Source organism: Stegodyphus dumicola, chromosome 2 (genome assembly GCF_044657685.1).
Source record: "Stegodyphus dumicola isolate Sdum_Otavi_A_Nest chromosome 2, ASM4465768v1".
Lineage (NCBI taxonomy): Eukaryota > Metazoa > Arthropoda > Arachnida > Araneae > Eresidae > Stegodyphus > Stegodyphus dumicola.
In genome coordinates this window covers 148,759,927-148,780,301 of record NC_140769.1, presented here as the reverse complement: position 1 = coordinate 148,780,301, position 20,375 = coordinate 148,759,927, and the positions used below count along the sequence as shown (strand labels likewise).

General features: G+C 35.2%; 1 protein-coding gene across 1 annotated transcript in view; it reads right to left on the bottom strand.

Moving 5' to 3' along the window:
• Window positions 1–1,950, bottom strand: part of Ssu72 (Ssu72 CTD phosphatase) — an 84,955-nt gene extending 83,005 nt beyond the window's left edge. Inside the window, exon 1 of the mRNA XM_035377557.2 lies at window positions 1,663–1,950. Coding sequence (XP_035233448.1) covers window positions 1,663–1,739 — 77 coding nt within the window. The 5' untranslated portion in view covers window positions 1,740–1,950. The remainder of the gene's footprint in view (window positions 1–1,662) is intronic.
• Between the last annotated feature and the right edge of the window lie 18,425 nt (window positions 1,951–20,375).

Here is a 20,375-nt window from a genome sequence, read left to right as displayed (position 1 = left end):
GCATTAACTGAATTAGATAATTTTAGCTTAGCTTGTACCGCCCGCTATACATTAAACGCGCATGCGTAAACGTATTATGCACATGCGCATATTCGCAGCCGTAAAGGCCTGACGCGCATGTTTCAACACGACGCATGCGCAGAATGTTTGTAGCTTTGAGGTCCGGATTATGGGTGTCCGAATTAACGACTTTTGACTGTAATATATATAATTAACTAGACTGTTACAAATACCTGACCAAACAAGAGATCTACATCACAGCATTTTGCAAAAAAGATTTAGTTTTTGTTTACATTTTAGAAACCTCAAGTTTTACTCCTCACTGAGTGGGGGGAGGGCGAGGAGGAAGAGGCAAAGTGTTAATTTTCCAAAGATTGAAAGAGAAAAATTCATTTCATATGTTGTAACTATTGGTTACTAGAATACAAACACTCTACATATTGATTACTACAATATAAAACTCTACACACATGGCTTCTGTATTTTTACATGCACTTACATCTGACACCATCCTCAAAAGCCATCTTCAAAAGGTTAAATATCTTCCTGAAAGGAATTTGTTTTGTATAAGCCTAAAATTTAAATACATTAATTCTTCATTTACTTTTTAATTATACATGCAAATTCTCTTTTTGTGACAAATTACACGATATGCAATTCTGATTATTTATACTTCTGCGAAAAAAATCAAGCATATACCAAGCTATTTAACAGGTAAACTTTTTATCTTTCTTGCAGAACACTTTATGAATGCTACAGTCAAGACAATATATATTTTTAACAGTAAAATAATGTGCATCAAATACAAAATAAAATTTTGAAGACATAGAAATTCACTAATATTCAATTAAAGACATAAAAAAGATATTGCAAACAATATTTCCTCAGAATTAAACTAAGAGCAAATAACAATAAAACTCTCTCAGGACAACCATCACAGAAACTGACCAGTGTTCCTCACAGCATAAAGGAAAAGTATTATACATCACAGAGTTTTGCAGTTTACAGTATCACTTTCTTAGTAGACCCAAATCATCTGGAACCTTGAATGGTCATCTTATTAAGGTCTCAGAGCATTACACTTGTTGCTTTAAAATGAATAATTTCATTAAGTTATAATGAAAAGTTTATATTTGAATTTTTACTCAATGTTTATTAATTAAGAGTTCCTTCAAGTACATTTTTATCAACTCCGGCATTGGCATTACCTAAATTTGCAGCTCTGCTTAACACATCAAAACAATACATAAAGATATGCCAATTATGAAAACATTAGAACAGGTGAAAACATAAATCCCTCGACAAAAAAATTTTAAATCACGTAACCTCTACATTTAATGTTTCTATAAAATTCAAAACAAATAAGCGCACAAAGTAAATATTCCAACATTTCCTTACACAAAAGAAAATATTTTCACACATTGTAAATTACCTTTTATTAAAAAACTATAAGCATGACAAAAATTTAACTAATAAAAATTACGGCATGTGCCAAAAAAAAAAAGGCACCCATTCATGAGTTTCTGTATATGAAATATGCATACTTAATATTAACTAGCTGACTGGTTGTCAATGAATGGTATATTAAAATAATATTTCACAACTTAAAAGTTTCTAACGGGGAAAAATACATTACAGTAAACGTGGAATTATGTTCTGTACCTAAGAAAAGCATGTGCTTCCATACTTCTATTTTGATTACTCGAACAGACTACCGCAACTCTTAAATCATACGTCATTCTTTACAGTAGCTTAAGATTATATCGGGAAAAAAAAATCTTGAGTATTAAGAATTAGCACATATTCTAAGCGAGGTAAAAAAAAAAAAAAAAACAAAATTTCAACTCTTCTCCCAGGATGTCAATTAACAAGTTACAGCAGTGTTGCCAAACTAAAATAACTAAAAACGACCAAATGGATAAAGAAATTGTATCCTGTAAAACACAGGCGTCTCAAGACCAGAAGAGGAAAATGCTTATCTTCACTGTCATTGGCTGTATACCACGTGACACTCCCGAAACGTTTTAGGCGCTATTTCTGGTTCTCCGCCAACTACGATTGTGTTTCTCGCCAATTGTTAGCGGTTTGTTGACCAATGCCTGCCTATTCGTTCAACATAAGCAAATTTAGGACCCTATTCATGACAAGGAGCGTAAATAACGATCTTCTCTTAACCTATAAGAAAAGACAAATTTATCTTAGTACCATCAGACCAATTATGACATATGCGGCGCCAGCCTGGGCTACCGCCACTGAAAAAGATATAGAGAAACTCCAGAAAGTGCAGAACAAGTTCCTTAGGATTAGCACAAATGCCCACTATTATGTCAGAAACGAAGTATTGCATAGAGACATGAAAATTGAACCACTAAATCAATTTATTCGCAAGATTAATGCAAGTTTCTTCAATGGTGCGGTAAATTGTCAACATCTTATGAACTTTAACTTGTTTCACTACGAGATACTTGCCGAAGATAGGTTTCTCAGACCTTATGCTGCTTACCTGATTAAGGAAAATCAAGACTTCCCACTTAATTAGTGTCTATTAAATAATGATCACGATAGTATTAACTTTCAGTGACACTAAACTCAAGCAGCAAACGTCTGAGCCTCAGCTTGGGTGGGTGACCACCCATGTGACTTAAACTGGTGATCTTCACCTAAAGGCAGTGGTATCAAACACCAATTTTTGGGGGGGGGGCAGAAAGAAAGAGGAAGAGATTGAAGAAGTATCATTTACCAATTTACACAGGAAAAAAAGGGGGAAAATTAAAGAATGCCCCGCCTCCTAATAAGAAGTCACTCCTTCATTGATTTAGAGTGGGGTACCGGAGACGGAAGACGATTTTGCCTCATGAGCTTTGACTGGTGATCGTCACCTGCGGAGATTCATATTACAAGATAATTTAGGAGGGAAAAGATAAAGGATAAGAAAGATTTTGCAGAAAAAATTAAAAATTCCAACGGCGCAGGTATTTTGTAAAAGTGGGCTCAAGTAAAGGGAGGGGGAAAAGGCGTTGCAAGTCTTACTGTAAGAAAGCTACTAAATTGAAAAAGAGGAAAATTTACTAAATAAGGGAAAGCTGCGTAAAGAAGTTACTAAATTTAAGAAAGAAATTCTAGAAAAGCTTTCTAAACATTCTAACTGAGGTTGTTTTAATAAGTGGGCGTATATAGTGGGAGGGTATAAGACTTAACAGTAGAAAAGTTACCAAGTGTCGATACGCAGTTAGCGTTTTGTAGGTGACACAAGGTTTCCAAATATGATGTTTGACTGAGTACAAAACACCTGCACATAAACGAATGCTAAAAAATGAAGAAGAAGAGAAAACTATTGTTATAGCTAGCCGTAGTGTGAAATGAGAACAGTTTAATGGTTTAAATACAATGTACACGTACAAAAATTATAAAATAAAAAATTAATGTTACCGTGTCTTAATTAAAATTCTCGTAACAGCGTAGTGATCCGGAAGAATAAATACCATGCTCAGAAGAGAAAATAAAAATAGTGATGGAATAAATTAATAATTACAATTTGTAGTAGGAAATATGCACTTTTGTAATTTCATATTTAATTACGTAGCCTATTTATGTAAAGTGGTTGCTATTTAAAGTGAACAAATACAATCAGCAACTCTGGAAATTATAATTTGTAACTATGAAATGATTTAAAAGATAAATAAGCAACTGAGAGGAAGAATGAACCATAGAAGGTAATCTATTTAGATTTTTTCCCAATTCTTTTGAGAGTAGGGGTAAGTGTAATGACATATATTAAAAATTAGAGTGCATTGAGAGCGTAGCCCTTTAGGCTGGGCTGATGATACCCAGCTGAGAGATGGACGTCTGAACAAAATGCGCCATCTATCGACAGGAAGAATAACTAAAAGCTAGTTTAATAATATATTTGGAGGGAGGAGTATGCAAGGAGTAGAAGCTAGAGAGAAAATTTAGAATTACTCTCAGTAGTTTTTATGAGTATCAAACATCATTAATAGTTATTGTAGTAAATTACCACTAATATTTACAATTTATCACAATGACTTAAAAAAACTCAATAATAACAATGATAATAATAATACAATTTAATAATGGTACTAGTAAGCGGATACGTCAGAGAAGGAAAATGATACATACCAAAACCATAACCAATATTATTTTTATTATCATTGTTTTTTCTTGTTCAGAAAGTGAGTAATCTATTTAAAGAAGACATTGGAGCGGGGGAAGAAAAAAAAGTACCGAGTTAGACATAACAAGGATAAGATCGACTTAATCGATATATTATTATCGATTAATAATAGTAACAATAATGAAAATAATAATAAAAGGGGGAGATATTATGAGAAAATTTTCTTACCTTGTTGTTGTCATATGAGGTGATTATAATTTCGAATAAAGTAATTCTAGCAGCAATCACCTGATGAATATGGCGTCTATAACTGAAGAACTCTAAAGAAGTGAATCCTGAAATAAACTTAAAAAGAAAAAAATACCTCTCCTGCCCCACAAGAAATTCCTCACTTCTAGTGTGAGGCATTTAGAGGGGCCTGTAAGGGGAGCCGATGAATGATGCGTTACTGATAAGCAGGTCCCGTTGCTTGGGTGTGGCATATGAAGAAATCCACACAAATAAAAGGATAAAATGATCTACAAAAGCCGAAAAACGAAAAAAAATTCTACAATTACTAGTCAGGGTGGGATAACAACCACTAACTTGGTAGAGCAATTAATTCGGTTTGAAAGAAATACAACTTACTCGCCCTTTGTTTCAATATCTCATCTATAAAATCCCCTGTTGTAAGGTAGAACAGCCAACAATCATCGGGGTAAAAACTTCCGCGCAAAAGACAATCCTGAAAAGGAAAAAGAGTATATTTACTCCAGATATATGAATTTATTGCGAAAATTTACGTTTCTTTCGGAGCGCTAGAAAAGTGCGACCGCCAGTGTCGGTGATCGCAGCGCCCTCAACTCAAGATGTACACAGACAAACAGATATACAAAGTAAGGCTACTATAAAGCACCCGCTAAGTCTTCTGCACCGATGGGCCAAAAATCAAGCATAGGTGCGAAGGAAAGGTATATAGAAAGAGGGGCAATTTCGTACTTGAGGAGAGTAAAAAGGAACTTCGTACATTTTGTACGAGTTCAAAAGGACAGGAAGAAAAGATGGGACAAAATAAAATTTAAAATAAATGGCCCAAAAATAATAGAGGGGAAAAAAGGGCCTATAGAAAGAAAAGGAACAGAAGTCGAAAATATCCTAAAATACGATTGTGTCCATGAGTGTAGTTAAAAGGAGAAGAATCTGTCTTCATTTACAATAAATAGTGTCTCTGTTAGCATAAATTTAGGTATTTTGCATAATGAAACTCGAAAGGCATACGAAACGAACGTGCGCCAAGGTATATATTGGCGAGAGAAAGTAAAGCTCGTGTGCAATGCAGTATATTTGATTTTCACCTTAGCTACTTGTATCTGACCAAAGGTCTAATCCAGTAGTACTTTCTTCTCTTTCAGGTACGATGGCAAAGTATGTTCCTGTTTATTTTTCTTATTGCATAATATAGGTAAGCCTGATGATATTTAGGACTGCTGATGATTCTCTGTAAGTTATTCTTTTCAATACTTCAGTGTTTTAATGTCCGTGAACATTATTACTTTTTGTTATGCTTAAGTTAAGCAAAATTATCCTATTAAATAAAGATTTCGTAGTTAATCTTTTTGACTTATGATTCTTTAATTCTGTGCTTGAGGAAACGTACTTATTACGCCTTCAGTGCTAATGCACAACCAACAAAAAGATTATGAGACCTGAGAAATTGAAATTTTGTAATGTTGTAAGATTCCAGGGGCATAAAGTGTTAAAACTCTTTGTTGAAAAAAAAAAAAACTAGTTACAAAGTTTAAAAGAATAATTGTAACAAATAATGATGTCTATTCTAAAAGAATCAATTTGTATAGAAAAGTTAACAGATGAAAATTATTCAGTGTGGAAATTTAAAATAAAACAACTTCTAATAAAAGAAGGTTTAGATGATGTTGTATTCGAAGAAAAACTGGAAACTGATACTGATATTTGGTTAAAGAATGATCGTAAAGCTAAAGCTTTAATATGTCTAAACATTTCGGATTCGCAAATTATCCATGTTTTACATAGTAAATCTGCAAAAGAAGTTTGGCAGAAGTTAAAATGTGTCCATGAACGTGTAAATTTAACAAATAAGTTATTTCTTCTTAGAAAACTATATTCCATTAGATATAATGAAAGTTCTAAAATGCAGGAACATATCAAAGGAGTACTAGAATTGGCTGAAAAGCTGCGTAGTATAGGTGAAGAAATTAAAGAAAATAACTTAATCGCAATATTATTATGTTCTTTACCAAATTCATACAACTCCTTAATAACTGCAATAGAAAGTAAATCGGAAGCTGAATTGTCACTAGAATATGTTAAAAACAAACTAATAGATGAGTATTGTAGACGTGTGGAAACTAAGAAAGTTCAAAAGTACGATTCAGTTGCTTTAAAAAGTAAAAGCGAAAATAAACCAAAGTATGTTACACAATTTTGTACTTATTGTAAGAGAAATAACCATACGATAAATGACTGTTTTCATTTAAAACGCAACGCTAGAACCTCCCCGAAAACAGATGTAAATAATAGTAAAGTAAGAAATTATTCTCAAAATTATAAAAGTAATGCATGCCAAATAGCAAATACACAAAGTGTAGAAAACATAACAAAACTTAAAGAAAATAATTATCTTAAAAGTATTGAAACTGAAAATACGCAGATTTAGTTTAATCAAGTTCTAAAAGTGGAAAATAAACATGAAAACACTCAAACGCAAGAATGGGTTATCGACTCAGGAGCCTCCACTCATATGACGAGTAATAAAATTTTTTTCTCTCAGTTAAATGACTCTAATAAACAAATAGTAACTGTATCCAATGGTGCTAAATTAAATTCTTATGGTATTAGTGAAGGTTATTTTAAAGTTCAAAACTTAAAGGGTCAGGTTACACAAATAAAATTGGAAAATGTATTGTATGTACCAGGTTTAGATAGTAATTTACTTTCTGTTCAATCTGTTACCAATAAAGGTTGCATTGTTATATTTGATAGTAATAAGTGTTACATAAAGCGTAACAATATACTCGTAGCCGACGGCAATGCTCAGCAAGGTTTATATAAATTGATCGTAAACCCAATTGATGAGAAAGCATACTTAGCTAATAATGTTTTATGTTCAAATACGAACTGTATACTAAAATGGCATCAAAGATTAGGCCACAGAAATATAGATGCCATAAAAACACTTGAGAAAAATGATTTGGCAGACGGCATTAAACTTGGCAAATGCACTCATAGTGTGGAATGTTCTACTTGTGTAAAAGCTAAACTAACTGAAACACCTTATCCCAAAACTAGTTTTAGATCTAAAAATCCACTGGATTTAGAGCACACAGATGTGTGTGGGCCAATTGAAGTTAACAGCTTAGGAGGGAAAAGATATTTCGTAACTTTCATTGATGACTATTCGCGTTATACTCAAATTTATTTTATTACTTCAAAACAAAAGATGAAGTATTCGACAAACTTAAACAGTATGTTGCATCGACAACAAATAAATTTAGAAAGAAAATAAAGGTTCTCAGATCCGACAACGGTACAGAATACTGTAACGAAAGTACTGAAAATTATTTAAAGAAACTCGGCATTTTTCACCAAACTTCGGTTCCTTATTGTCCGGCACAGAACGGCGTCGCAGAAAGGAAAAATCGCTCTTTAATAGAAATGACAAAAGCTATGCTAATAAACTCTAAATTACCGAAAGGATTCTGGGCTGAAGCAGCAGCTACTGCTGCATATCTTCAAAATAGGTTACCAACTAAAGCCACAGATAGAACACCATATGAATTGTGGAATGGTAGAAAACCAAACTTAAGTCACTTACGAATATTTGGCTGTAAAGCATTTTATTACATGAACAAACAAAAACTGCGTAAATTCGACAACAGAGCTGAAGAAGGAATATTCGTAGGATACGATTTACGAAGTAAAGGATACAGGATTTATGTAGGTGGAAGAAAAATAATAGTAAGTAGAACTGTTAAATTTTCAGAAAACGCGTCTTTACCTGACAAACTTGCAGAAAATAATGCTGAAGATTTAGAATTAATTCACTTCAATAACTCGCAAGAAGATGAAGAAAATAATGAAGAAACATCTCTTGGCGATGATTTTACAGAAGATTCAAAAAATTCCGAAGAGTTAATTAAATGTGAAGAAAATGTAGAAAGAAGGGTTTCTAGCAGATCAACCAAAGGGGTCCCACCGGAAAGATTCTCTTATAAAGCAGAAGACGAAGAATCAATCTTATTTAAAATTAAAGATCCAGAAAGCTTTGAAGAAATTCTAAACTTACCAAAACGTGAACAAGAAACTTGGATCAAGGCTATGCAAGAAGAAATACATTCTCTAAAAGAAAATGAAACCTATAAACTTACAGAATTACCACCAGGAAAACATGCAGTGGGCAGCAAATGGGTGTTTAAGACAAAATATGATGAAACTGGTAAAAATATAAAATACAAAGCACGCTTAGTAGCCAAAGGATTTACTCAAAAATACGGCAGTGATTATGATGAAACTTTTTCACCAGTAGTGAAACACACTACGATAAGAGTTTTCTTAGCATGGGCAGCGTATAATAATGCCAAGGTACATCAACTAGATGTTAAAACAGCTTTTTTATACGGCAACTTAAATGAAGAAATATATATGGAACAACCAGAAGGATTCGTGGTTCCGGAAGAAAGACATAAAGTTTGTAAATTACAGAAGTCGATTCAAGCAGCTAGGTGCTGGAATGCAGAAATTGAAAATACACTGAAGAATCTGGGGTTCAGTCAAAGCAAAGCAGATCCGTGTCTTTTCACAAAAGTGGTTCGTGATAAAAGAATTAATTTAATAGTGTATGTTGATGACATCGTAATAAGTTCTACAGAAGAAGGACTAATTCTTCAAACAATTAATGATTTAAAGAAACGTAACCAAAAAACGCATCTTGGTGAAGCTAAATATTTCTAAGGCATGGAAATAAATCTCAAGGAAGATGGAAGTTATCTCTTATCGCAGAAAAATAAAATAAATCAACTTGTCAAGCAATTTCAACTTGAAGAAGCGAAACACGCTAGCACACCAATGGAAACGAACTATTATAACCTAAACAAGGAAGAAAATCTCCTAACTTCAAATGATAAATTTCGCCAAGCTATTGGAAGTCTTTTGTATATATCGTCTATCACAAGACCAGATATCACAGCTTCAACTCACATACTCAGCAGAAGGTGTAATAATCCACGTCAAAAGGACTGGAATGCTGTTAAAAGAATCATTAGATACTTAAACACGACAAAGAACCTATCCTTACAAATTTCGTCAAGTGAAGAACCTAATATTACAGTTCATTCAGATGCTGATTGGGGACAAGATATTGAAGATAGAAAATCTACATCAGGAAGTGTTATTTTATTAGGAAGGAACTGTATTTCATGGTGTTCAAGAAAACAAACTTGTGTCTCTTTATCCTCAGCAGAAGCTGAATATGTTGCACTATCGCAAGCTACGCAAGAACTATTATGGCTATTAAAATTAACAGAAGATTTTAATCTACCCCAAACTCTACCGATAAAGGTATTTGAAGATAATCAGTCTACTATAAGACTTGTAGAATCCGAAAAATTCAGTTCACGCACTAAACATATTGATACAAAAGTTCATCATATACGCCACTTGAATAACAAAGGAATAGTAAAACTTGCTTATCTTTCAACAGAGGAAATGGTTGCTGATATTATGACTAAACCAATTCCTAAAGCTAAATTTCAGTTTTGCAGGAATGAATTACAATTGGTATGAGTTTCATTAGCAAAACAGGGGCAATGTTAGCATAAATTTAGGTATTTTGCATAATGAAACTCGAAAGGCATACGAAACGAACGTGCGCCAAGGTATATATTGGCGAGAGAAAGTAAAGCTCGTGTGCAATGCAGTATATTTGATTTTCACCCTAGCTACTTGTATCTGACCAAAGGTCTAATCTAGTAGTACTTTCTTCTCTTTCAGGTACGATGGCAAAGTATGTTCCTGTTTATTTTTCTTATTGCATAATATAGGTAAGCCTGATGATATTTAGGACTGATGATGATTCTCTGTAAGTTATTCTTTTCAATACTTCAGTGTTTTAATGTCCGTGAACATTATTACTTTTTGTTATGCTTAAGTTAAGCAAAATTATCCTATTAACTCTTTCGCATCGAGAGAGGACAAAATCTCAATTCCCCAAACATCGAAAACGCCCATATCTAAGAATTTCTCTTGGAATGCTTTTCCTTCCCCCATGACAAGTTGAATACTACAGCGCTAACAATAGCCTTACTTAGTAAAGCGAGAACTTCTTTCTTCGATGCTTTGACACTGCGTAAATTTCCCCCTTGGGACGGAATTGCAACTTCGGGCATCAAAAGCTAAACACTGACAGTAAACAAAGGAAAGGAAGGAACAAAGGAAACAAGGAAGCTACTTTTAGTAGCTTCAAAAGAATGATTGACGTGTGATTTAACAACACCTGAAAGCAAGGAGTAATGCAGTAACGTGATGGGGGAAAGCACTGGCTAGGAAATTATTCAGGCGTTTCGGGCGTCCAGCCGATGTCTGAATGCTCGGGCGCTTCGGGCGACTTCGATGCGAAAGAGTTAAATAAAGATTTCGTAGTTAATCTTTTTGACTTATGATTCTTTAATTCTGTGCTTGAGGAAACGTACTCATTACGCCTTCAGTGCTAATGCACAACCAACAGTCTCACAGGTGTGTGTGTGTGTGTGTGTGTAGTGAGTGTGATTGGTAATGGTGAATAGATGTGTTACTGGGAAAAAATATTGACGGTGTTAAAATGCTTCATATCAAGATATTTAGCATGGAATATAAAGTAATATGTATGCTTGCATCCTGAGATATCAACAAAAGTCATCAAACAAAAGTATATATTAATTTAACTAAAGTAACTTATGCTTCCCAACATTTTCATACATTTTTCAAAAAACAGCAGCAATCAAACAACATAGAACCATATACTATACAAGACCACAACCATATATATATATATATATATATATACACATATATGTATATATATGTGTGTGTGTGTGTTCGCCTAGGGTGTAAAACGAGTACGGAAATATGTATACACACCTTCTAACCGAGGACTTTCGAGGAACCGAGGACATCCTCGGTTGACAAGAATGCCAGAATCGCAATCAGGGACCTCGAATCCATGTAGAAACCAATTATGAGCCAAATCTGAGCTATGTGCTCGGTATGAATATAAGTAGTTTATTTCTGTGTAAAACTGTGTATGGGCTGTGCATCTTTGTGCAAAAATTGGGGCCACGCTTCCATGCCAGAAAAAGCAAGTTCCCTTTACTGCTGTTCGAATTGAACATGTGCATTCCAAATATGGTCAGAATACTATCTAGTCCTCCTTAATGCGGTGTCGGATTAAGGACGAGTTTGTTTCTTATTAACCTTATTTGGTCATGTTACAATAGTCCTCCTTTCTGCGGTATCGGGGTAAGGTTTGTGTGTTTCCATTCCCTCCATATATGGTCATGTTACTATAGTCCTCGTTTCTGCGGTATCGGGGTAAGGTTTGTGTGTTTCCATTTCCTCCATATATGGTCATAATACAATGGATTACACACGCGCTTTCTGCAAGTTTTATTTACGATAACACCGAGGACTGCTGAAAGAAATTTAAATGATAATTATTATAACTTTCATGGTTACGGAAAAGAAATAAAGACTTATCTGGTGGGTCTCCATTTTTTGGAAATTTATAACACAGTGTATCTAAAACGTGTGGAAAATCGTTTTCCTGGATTTAAACAATGGGTGGTTTTTCTAAACGATCTTAATTATGTTCTCCAATTTAGAGAATGCAATTAACCTCGTTTGCAGCATAGGATTGCTGATTTTATGATAGAAAGCAAACCTTTAAATTTTGCTGCTTAGTTTTGTAAGGATCTTAAGTTTTACTAACGTTTATTTTATTTTAAATCTTTACTATCACTTCTTATTTTCTACTTCCGGCCAGAATTATAAGCGTGAAGGAGTTTATGCAAAGTTGTCTGGCGAACGCCAAGTATTTAAGTGTGGCCTTTTTGCCAAGCAGAAGAGAGGAAGCCGTGAGTTCGAAGCAGGCCGCTTACCTTAGAAGTTACGCAGTTGCTACTTTGCCTTCCAGGCCAGAGGTTTTAATCCTCTTGATAAATTAAACGTATTGTAGTGTTCACAGTCTCTGTGCTACATACGCTTCCTGTTATTATAAGGCCAATCTTATTCTAAAGTTAAATTAGAGTTTAGTTTTATTTTGATATCTTTTAAGTTAGACCTCGAGTGGAGGGTCATTGTATTCCGAAGTACGGAAGTCATTGTATATAAAGAAAAAAATAAAGGGTTTTGTATACCCTTCGTCTGTATCCTGTCTACTTACTACAATTAGTGAACATAGCTTTAGTAAGCTCTCTGTTCTAGTCAGGTCATTGTATGTTTCCGAAGAAGGTTAGAAGAAACATTGAACCTGATAGTGGCGCCCGACGAAGAATAACCATGGCCGAGTTTCAAGAAGAACCTGTGCTGCCTGCAGAAACAGCTCAGAATCCAGAAATACCAGCTGCCGCCCTGGAAGGATTTGGGTACATTGTCCAGACCATGCGCGCTTCGATGAAACCAGAAGCAACGTTTAATGGAAACTCACAGGTAACCAGTTTTTTGGAAAAATTGGATGACCACTTCATGCTCTACCCCGTGCACGAGTTTCAAAAAGTTACCTTAGCTACCAGCGCTTTGAGGGGCCAAGCGCTTAACTGGTTCAAATCTATCGGCAGAAGTCTCTTGGTTCAAGCAGGAAGTCCCACCTATACCTACGAAAATTTCAAGACTGCCCTACTAAAAGCCTTCCCTGTTGTAAGGGATCGTGCGAAATTAGAAACAGAACTTTTCAGTATATATCAACAAAGAATGGAAAACCTCTCGAGTTTTATTTTAAGAAAAATTCACGTTTTCAAGCTCTTGTATGGAAACCGTCCGGATCCTGAAATAATTCAAGTGATTTTGCCGAGGTTACTACCCCAAGTGCAAGACTTTATTGAATTGAGAAATCCGACTACACTGGAAAAATTATTTGAGCTAGCAATCCAGTTTGAAAGTAGAAGAACGGCGGACGTCGAAAGAAGACGCCAATATCAACAGCGAAACCAATTTGGTACGCCAAGACTACAGCAAACTCAAGCACATGGCTACGGAGAAAAAGCGAATCAGTGGGCAAGGAAACCCGAGCATTCAAAAACAGCCGGCGAACGTCGACAGTTCAATAGCAACCCAGGAAAAAAGTCTCAAGGCCAGTGGAGAAAGAAGGAAAGCACCGAAAGGAAAAATAATTTAAACTAAAACGGATTTCTGCTGACGAGAGGGTGCGGAAATCCGAAGGCCACGAAAACCCCTCTTCCTACAAGTTAAATACAGTAATGGTGAAAAATTTAACTCTTCCGAAGATTGAAGTCTTGGTAAATAATATCCCGGCCACCGCACTCCTGGATACCGGCGCGCAGTGTTCCTGTGTGGCAGAAGTCTTTTTTAGAAAGTATTTTCGCAAATACCGCATATATAATGCGGATAATACAACAGTATTAGCGGCGCAAGGAGAACAATGTAAGTGCGTAGGTAAAGTACCTTTGTACATCCGTATCAAGGACGAACAAGTAAAGGTGATGTTTTTTATAGTAAAGAATTTGCAAGCACACTTAATACTAGGAATAGACTTTCTTTCAGACGCACAAGCTACACTGGATTTTAATGAAGCGTCTCTTAAGCTGACGATGAAACCAGTGCGTGTAGAAAAGGTGGAACCGCCAAGGTTAAATCTTGACCACCTGCCTAATGACGAGCAAGATAGAATCCGACAAGTGGTAAGTGAATTTGCTTCCTTATTTAGTGATATTCCAGGATTTACCCAGGTTACTAACCATAGTATTGACACCGGAGATGCATTGCCGGTTCGTCAAAAACCATACCGGTATGATAAGAATAAGGAAAAAATTATAGAATGGCATATTACCGATATGCTACGTAAAAAGATCATAACGCCTATCTCAAGTAGTTATGCTAGTCCGGTGGTTTTATGTAAGAAAAATAATGATTATCCTTTGGAGCATCCAAAAAGGTGGAGATTCGCTATTGATTACCGTAAATTAAATTCCATAACGAAATATCCGGTATATCCGTTACCGATTATAGAAGAAATTTTAAGGAACATAAAATCAACCAAATTTATGACGACTTTAGACTTAACGAATGGTTATTTTCAAATAGGGATCAGGCCTGAGGACGTGCCTAAGACTGCTTTTATAACCAAGTCTGGCACTTATGCATTTTTGCGAATGCCGTTTGGCCTTTCAGGCGCCCCAGCAACATTTCAGCGATGCATGGACATTGTGTTAAGACCTGTTCTCGGAAAGTCCACATTTATCTATTTAGACGATATCATTATTACTAGTGATAATCTAGACCAACATGTACAGGATTTAAGACAGGTGTTTTCTTTATTAAATGAGGCCGGTCTAAAAGTTAATGTCGAAAAATGCAAATTTGCAGCCCCTGAATTAAAATATTTAGGTTACAAAATATCGCAAAAAGGGATCGAGACAGATGAATCAAAAATAATCGCTGTACAAAAGTATCCGACTCCAAACACGGCAAAGAAGCTCTCTTCTTTTCTAGGACTTTGTTCATATTATAGGTCCTTTATAAAAGATTTTGCGGCTATCGCTGAGCCATTGTTAAAATTAAAAAGGAAAAAGGCAAGATTCTCGTGGACGGCCGAAGCCAATAGTGCTTTCGAAAAATTAAAACAAGCATTAACGCAAGCCCCTGTGTTGAAATTTCCTGAAAAGGATGAAAATTTAGAAATTTCAGCGGATGCTTCGGATTATGCGGTAGGAGCGGTACTTTCGCAAAATCAGCAGCCAGTGGCATTTTTTAGCCGAACTTTAAATCAAACACAAAGAAACTATTCCGCGACCGAGAGAGAGGCACTTGCAGTTCTGTTAGCAGTGCAAAAGTTCCGAGTCTATTTTGGAAAGGCGCCGATAACAGTATATTCTGATCATGCGGCGGTAACTAGATTGTACTCTGGGAAAAATTTATCCCCAAGGTTAATAAGATGGGCACTCAAGCTGCAAAAATATAATCTGGTAATCAAGCATACCCCCGGAAAGGAAAATATCGTAGCAGATGCCCTATCACGAATTAAATTAGACGAACAGGGTAATACCGTAAAAGTTGCAATGCTGACAGCGTGTACAATAAATTCCCGAGAAACTGTAATAACCGAACTGGGTAAGGATCCTGAGTTTGGAAGTATTTATGAGTATCTGAAGGATCCTGAAAATTTTAGCCACCAAGATATTGTGGCGATAAGAAATAGGGCGGCCCATTACGAACTAATAGATGGTCTATTATTCTACACAAAAACTACGAATTCCAACAACGAATTTCGACCTGTTATCCCAGCTAGTCTTAGATTAAATATCCTGCAAGAGCTCCATGACATCCCTTTAGCTTCTCATGCTGGTATTCGAAAAACTATCCAACGCGTACGCGAGGCAGTCTACTTTCCTGAACTGCAAAAGTTAACAAGGGCGTATGTCCAGTCCTGCCCAACATGTCAAGCCGTTAATTATATTAATTTCCGCCCGGCCGGGTTTCTAAATAGTATTAAATCCGAATTTCCAAATGAAATAATCGGCATCGATTTATTGGGCCCTTTCCCAAAAAGTCAGTTAAACAAAAGTCGCTATCTCCTTGTTATAGTTGATCATTTTAGTAAATGGACCGAAATTGTTCCCTTAAAACGAGCCTCCGCGAAATTAGTTACCGATTCTATTTTAAATAAATATATTTTAAAATACGGGGCGCTCCTAAAAGTTATATCGGATAATGGTCCTCAATTTGTAAGTAATATATTTGAAGACATGTGCCAAAAACTGGGCATACGTCATTTAAAAATGGTCCCGTATCGGCCGCAATCAAATATAGCGGAACGGGTCAACAGAAATATAGTGAAAATTATCCGTAGTTATGTTAAAAATTTTCATAAAAGCTGGGATAACTATGTCAATGAATTTGCTTTCGCCCTTAGGACCGCAAAACATGATACAACGGGCAAAACTCCTGCTGAGTTATTTCTAGGCAGAAAGGTTATAACACCGTTAGATAAACTATTTTATGTGCAACAAAGAGCCCCAGAATTTAAAATGGGTGATATAGAAAAACTAATAAAAGAAGCAAAAAAGAATACGGAAGTAGCACAAAGAAAACAAAAATTGTATTATGACTTGAAACGACGGGGAGTAACTTATAAAGTAGGGGATGAAGTACTAAAAATTAAGCATTCACTTTCTTCAGCACCAGAAGATAAAACTGCCAAATTTTTTCCACGCTTTGAAGGACCATATGTTATAGAAAAAATAACTCACGCTGTTGTAGTGTTAAAGGCAAGAAATGGTGAAACCTGTTCCGCAAACATTGATCAAATCAAGCCCTACTTCGATCGTAATAAAATGCAAATCTTTTCAGATCTTTTGCAGGATCCGGTACGGCAGACACCGCAGGTACAAGTTCCAGAGGTGGGAAAACGACAGGTACAAGGGCAAGCCAATGAGAGACAGAAGCAAGTGAAAAGAAAATTGCCCCGCGGAAAAACTGAAGGTAAAAAGAAAAAGAAGCCGTTCCACCGTCCAAAAAACAGAGTTCACGAACACCCCCAGAATGAAGAAGGGAGAAGGACGACGTATGTGGAAAAGACCGGGAGAAAGGACGGCAACTATAACCCGGCTGTGAAACGGAAGATTGACTCATCCGACAGAACTCTCCGCAGCAAAAGTCGCCGAACTGCGGAAGGGCCATCAGCGGCGGAGGAAAAAGTACAAGAAAAATTTGAACGGCCAACAACGAGGTCCAAGCAGGATCACGACAGAAGTTTCCCGGTTCCACCAAGACCAGCTGCCTTCAAACGGCCAAGACCACAAGAAGAGCACAAAAGGAAGATGTTCAAGGGTGGCCGTAGTGGTGAAAAACGGAAGCTTCCAGAGGAAAGCACTGAAGGGCGAGCCCGTACAAGAAGGAGGATCAACCAAGCTACGGTCTGCAGCACCTTTAAAGACTGGGCCCAGAAAAGGATGTCTGAATATTACAAAGATAAGTAAAATTTTATGTTACTTTACAAACTTAAGTTAATCTTTCATTCTTACTGCAAGTGGCAGATTTCAAGAAGTTTTACCTCATGCGAGGTCTACCTTTATCGCCAAAAGGGCGAGAAATGAGTTGTGACCGATTTTCTTATTATGTTTTTCAATTACTCGCGCGTAAAACTAAAGTTGATGTATAATAGCGTTGTATAAAGACTTAAATATTGTAAAAAGTTATTGTATAAATTTTATTTAAAACATTCTAACAAGAAAGAAGTTTTAGTCTGAAAGACTTTTTGAAATGTAGTATTATTTCAATGTAGAAAGAATTGGCACTTGCTTTGAAAAGATTAGAAGTTAACAATGTACTACTAATGTATGTTTTCAAATGTGTAAAATTAACGGCATCTTGATATGTTCTTGTATACATGTGAACTGTTATTTTGAATGTTTAGAAATACCGTGATATGGTAAAAGTGAAAGTAATGTTAAAAATTTGTTATTCGTGTGACTGTAAAGATTAAATCATGGTGAATATGTGTTAAAGGTTGAATGATGTAGTTAGGCTCTCTGACGCTACACTTTAGAGTTAGCCACTTTCAGAATAGTACCTCAGGGTCTAGAGTTGAAATTAGGGTGTGTTAAGAGGTCTCGTATGTTGAATTTTAACACGTTAGTGTTTTGATTGTAGGAGGAAGTGTTGAACACATAGACAGAAACACATTCGTGTTTGGTGTTTTTACAACACATGTCAGAGAGCACGGGGAGAGATAATTAAAATAGTCATGAATGAAATAAGAATGTTAAGAAAAAGTATATTCTGTATGTTATTTGCAATGTCATTCTGTAACATTTCATTAAACTAGTTTTCCTTCCAGATCTCTGGAAGGAACCAGAATTGAATAAAGCTCCTGTTTAGATGCAGTACAGATGAAAAAGAAAAAGATTGTTGTATATTCCGGGAGCTGCTATTGTAACAAATTTCTTTCTTTTAAAATTTTTTAGTTTCTAGCTAAGTTATGATTGTAAAAGGTTGGCCTCGCGTTACTTTCTAGAGCTAAAAGTTTTCAACAAGGTCGTTTTAGACCTCAGTTTCAAACTAATTAACTCTGGCGGGAAGTATGTAAGGATCTTAAGTTTTACTAACGTTTATTTTATTTTAAATCTTTACTATCACTTCTTATTTTCTACTTCCGGCCAGAATTATAAGCGTGAAGGAGTTTATGCAAAGTTGTCTGGCGAACGCCAAGTATTTAAGTGTGGCCTTTTTGCCAAGCAGAAGAGAGGAAGCCGTGAGTTCGAAGCAGGCCGCTTACCTTAGAAGTTACGCAGTTGCTACTTTGCCTTCCAGGCCAGAGGTTTTAATCCTCTTGATAAATTAAACGTATTGTAGTGTTCACAGTCTCTGTGCTACATACGCTTCCTGTTATTATAAGGCCAATCTTATTCTAAAGTTAAATTAGAGTTTAGTTTTATTTTGATATCTTTTAAGTTAGACCTCGAGTGGAGGGTCATTGTATTCCGAAGTACGGAAGTCATTGTATATAAAGAAAAAAATAAAGGGTTTTGTATACCCTTCGTCTGTATCCTGTCTACTTACTACAATTAGTGAACATAGCTTTAGTAAGCTCTCTGTTCTAGTCAGGTCATTGTATGTTTCCGAAGAAGGTTAGAAGAAACATTGAACCTGATAGTTTAAACTACTCTTCTAATTTGTGAACTAATTCTCGATACCATATATAAATCGAAGTTCCATCAGAATTTGGCTTATTTGCTATAAGCTGTTCTATAAAATTAGCTATTAGAACAAAACTTTAAAAAAGAAATTTGTAGAAAATCCTTTTTCTACTTATTTACAACATAAATGTTCCCCATATATTTCTTGTTAAACTGATTAATTAATGAAAGGAGTTGATTGAATAAAAAGTTTCTCTCAGCTTATCGAATGAAAAGCGTTTAATCATTCAGGATCTGTGAAAAATTGTATCTTTCAAATAGTTGAAAACGTAAGTTATTACTTTGTTTATATAATATTTTTACATTTTATTTTTTCCTTTGCTGAATACGTGCTGAATTTCATTTTGACGTATTTGTAACCTTACGATTTTCTGTAGTTAGATTCTGGCAACAGCAAGATATTGCTGTTCTATTCTGTTTTCGTTTTAAGAGTAATTTATTGCTCTGTTACTTAATACATAAAAAAGGAGGCATCTTTTTTGTAATATTTAAAAGACTGATATTGAGTTTCGAAGTGCTTACAGTGTAATAAACATGTTTTATCAAAAAACATACAGTTTTTATTGAATTATTATTGATGAAACAGACCACCCATTCTCAACTACATATAAACAGAGTTTCATTTGTTTTATGTTTGATTCTTAAATTCCAAATCTTACTTGTTAATTTACCTTTATTTGCTGTAATTAAGCGATTAATCATTTTATCTCTTACAAATCTCATAATACCATGTATAGTGTTATCCAATCTCTTAACATTTTTTCCATAAAGGTAAATATATTTTAATGTTCGGTGCATTCGTTCGATGTGCATGTTTGTGTTAACACCACTGTGAAGTCTATAACAATATGCCCAGCTAGATCTATTTTGTAAATAATATGTTTCAAAGTAATTTGCAAATTCAATAATGTCCAGATCTTCTTTAAGTAATTTTATTGCTGCTTCTTTCAGTGTATGAAAAGTATGAATGTCTTGTTCTTCTAAGTGAGACCTACCGTATTTGACGGCATATAAAACGCACTTTTTTTCCTAAATTTGGTCTCTAAAAAGTTACCTGCGTCTTATACATGAAGGTAATTGCATTCAATAATTGTTTATTTGGCTTTTATGAAACGTGAGAACTAAAAGAAACCACGCTATTGAAACATTTTTTCCTTGTGTGTGGCCGTGTAAATAAGGGTGCGTCTTATATGCCATCAAATACAGTAATAATTTTATATGTTTTTGCCTGTTTTTCAACACCATTGATTTTTTTTAAAAATTGTTTCTCCAGGTTCTATCAATATGCCATGCACAAAAAAGATGTTTCTGTAGTAAACCCA